Source organism: Trachymyrmex cornetzi, unplaced genomic scaffold (assembly GCF_001594075.2).
Source record: "Trachymyrmex cornetzi isolate Tcor2-1 unplaced genomic scaffold, Tcor1.1 scaffold147, whole genome shotgun sequence".
NCBI lineage: Eukaryota > Metazoa > Arthropoda > Insecta > Hymenoptera > Formicidae > Trachymyrmex > Trachymyrmex cornetzi.
Genome location: NW_017296059.1, coordinates 5592006 through 5594932, shown reverse-complemented (window position 1 = coordinate 5594932; position 2927 = coordinate 5592006). Strand labels below are relative to the sequence as shown.

At 39.5% G+C, this 2927-nt stretch overlaps 1 protein-coding gene across 1 annotated transcript in view; it reads left to right on the top strand.

Annotated features, from left to right (window-relative positions):
* LOC108757609 (poly(A)-specific ribonuclease PARN) overlaps positions 1–2461 on the top strand; it is a 6105-nt gene extending 3644 nt beyond the window's left edge. Inside the window, exons 11-12 of the mRNA XM_018502069.1 lie at positions 2036–2121; positions 2186–2461. Coding sequence (XP_018357571.1) covers positions 2036–2121; positions 2186–2271 — 172 coding nt within the window. The 3' untranslated portion in view covers positions 2272–2461. The remainder of the gene's footprint in view (positions 1–2035; positions 2122–2185) is intronic.
* The last annotated feature ends 466 nt before the right edge of the window (positions 2462–2927 follow it).

The window sequence follows — 2927 nt, the reverse complement described above, 5'->3', positions numbered from 1 at the left end:
TTCTGAATTAATGCACGCGACGCTCACTCTCTCTCCTCTCTCTCTCTCTCTCTCTCTCTCTCTGATTTCTATAAGTCTATTTAGTGTTCTTCCTCTTCTCTCTTTTCCCTTCAGCTTCCTCTCAGTCTGCCTGGGCTTTCTACTCTTCCTTCTTCTCCTCTTACCCCTTGGTCCGGTTTGTGAAGTATCATCGTCGTATGAGTGACTAGTTGTCTATGGGAATTGCTTTGAATGATGTGTACGCGTGAAAATCATCTGAATCGTTTAACGCTCTTGTTCCATTTAATAGTCTTGTTCCGATTTTTTATACTCTATAACTCTATATAAAGCCACGATTACGTTATATCAATGTAAAGGATTCTAATTAGATTCGCGGTCATTTTCATTTTTTAAATATAATCAGATTAACTAATAATCTGAGGTACGTTCAATAATTCGATGATACAAGCCAAAGAAATATTATAGAATTATTAAAATATATTATTCATAGAAACATTTTTCTATGAGAAAAAAATTAAAGAATTTTTTTTACGAGTATTTTTTCGAACGACAGTAAGTAGTCAATCGTGCGTTTAAAACGACGCGTCTATGAGAAACTCTTTAACGAGGTACTGCCGGCCGCGGTAATCAATACACCGGGCACATGTTCCAGTCAACTGTCGTTAGCCGCGGTCTTCGTCCGCCGAGCACACAGGTCGTATATACATATATATATATATATATATATATATCTCCCGTTTCCGTTTAACCAACTGCAGTCTCTCCGCCGCATTGTAGTTACAACACTGCTCAGTCTCGCGGGCGACACGATATTAATGAATCGCCCACGTGCTCGCAATCACCGTGCTCGTAACTCTCCCCGCTGCGTTGCGCGTGCACGCGTTTCCTTGCTGCGAAACGAAACGACATCAACATCAGATGACAAGGAGCTCGCGGCCACAACCGGGACAGACGGATGACGTTTCTAGGAAGAGCAGAATGGTCATTGAGAGGACATGGCATTTACAATCGGTCGATTTAAATTCTAACAACAAGAGGAATTGTTAGTCTGCCTAGGAATGATCTTTCCGGAAGGGAAAAAATGATTCTTTTGATCAGCATTGTTGCACTCCAAATCCAAACGTATAACAAGTGATTTCGTATACATGTGTGATTTAATTTTTCTGTATAAAAATAACACTTACGTTACATGTTTAAATACGTAAATCCATTTTTTGTATGCAGTATAGTATGTTATTTTTAATGTTATTGCTAAATCATGTACCATACATATATGAACTTATTTATTATATACTTGGATTTGCAGTTGAGAGATAAGATATGCTTAGATCCACGAAGGAAATTGCAACATATATCTATTTCTACCATTAAGTTTAATCTTGGTTCAACATACTTTTTATCCTCTCCTAGTTCTAAGAAAAAGATAAAAGAATACATTAAACCGAGATTAAAGTTAATCTACATTGTTAGAAACGGGCATTAGAAAAAGATAAAGAGTAAATTGAACCGAGATTAAAGTTAATTTTACATTGGTAGAACCGGGCCTTAATGGATGAAGAACCGAGTGTTTAACATCGACATCGAGAGGCAGGCACCTCGGGCGCACGAACGCGGTGGATGCAATCGCGAAAGAGAGAGGGACCAACCGACCGACCAACCAACCGATCGCTCGCTCGCTCGCAGTTGTGCATTATTGGCATTATCGTACATTACGCCCGTGGAATTTACTCGGCGCGCGTGTCGGAGCCGCTCGCGGAACTGTTGCTGCGAGGCTCGCGACTTATGAATATGCAGCATCACGTGCGCGCGTCACGTACACGACGCACGTGTGCGTGTTCTTGTTAAATATAGCCGATATCGCAGGATATAAAGAGTTGAGGGATGTAAACGGTAGGATCTTCGTGAACGAGACAGGAGTACTTTTTACACGCGACTGTCGGCATCCGTCGATCGATTTTTCGCGGCGATTATATACTTGCCACGCTCTGACGGAAATTCTTTTTTTATTCGCGTTACATGAGGGAATTGTTCGCAGGAAGGACACAAAGGATGACGAGACATCGACGACGAACGGCGTGAAGCCACCGGAAGACGACGACGACGAGTGGCAAGTTGCTACGGGTAGGTATTACACGCTCTTTTTATTCTTGTGCTTTGCATCAACCGCCCGATTTGTCTCGTACAGGTAAAAGACGCAAGAAACGCAAGGAGCAAACGACTACCGTCGTAGCCAGCAAGAAAGCTTTCGAGGAAAACGACGCTTGGAACTAACTGTGGTGTTCCGGGGAACGTCACGTTGAGCGGCACGAAATGCAGCATGATATGCATCGATTGCATATACACAATACGTAACACAACAGCGCCAAAACGTGCCGAATAAAAAGAAAAAAAATTCTTTGATTCACTGACCTCCATTGATAATCACTAAATGAATGTCAATACGTGTAACATTATCGTGATACATATTTATAGATATGTATAAATCCTTAATAAATCCTTCTTTCTGATAACATCTGAGCGCATTTTTATCTATGGGTTAACGTAACACCATGGCATGTTGCTAGATTTACATTACTATTTAAAAATCTATTGCTTATTTTACATGTGTTTATACAGGGTGTCCCGTAAGTTTGGGCCAATCGCTTTTGTGTAGATAGAGCGGGCTAAACCGAGTCGAAAAGTTCTCTAACATTTTGTAATTTTCGTAATAGTTAACTAGATATTAATTACTGAAAATTGCCAAATATTGGTCTTGAATAATTTTTTACTCAAATATCAATTTTACAGAAAAATTGCAAGAGACAAAAAATCATTAATTTTATTCTCATATAACTCTACGAATTTTTTCAGAATTTTTTATCAACTTTTTAGTACTGCATTTTCTTATTTTTACCAACATGAGAAAATACGGTATTAAAAAATTCCGA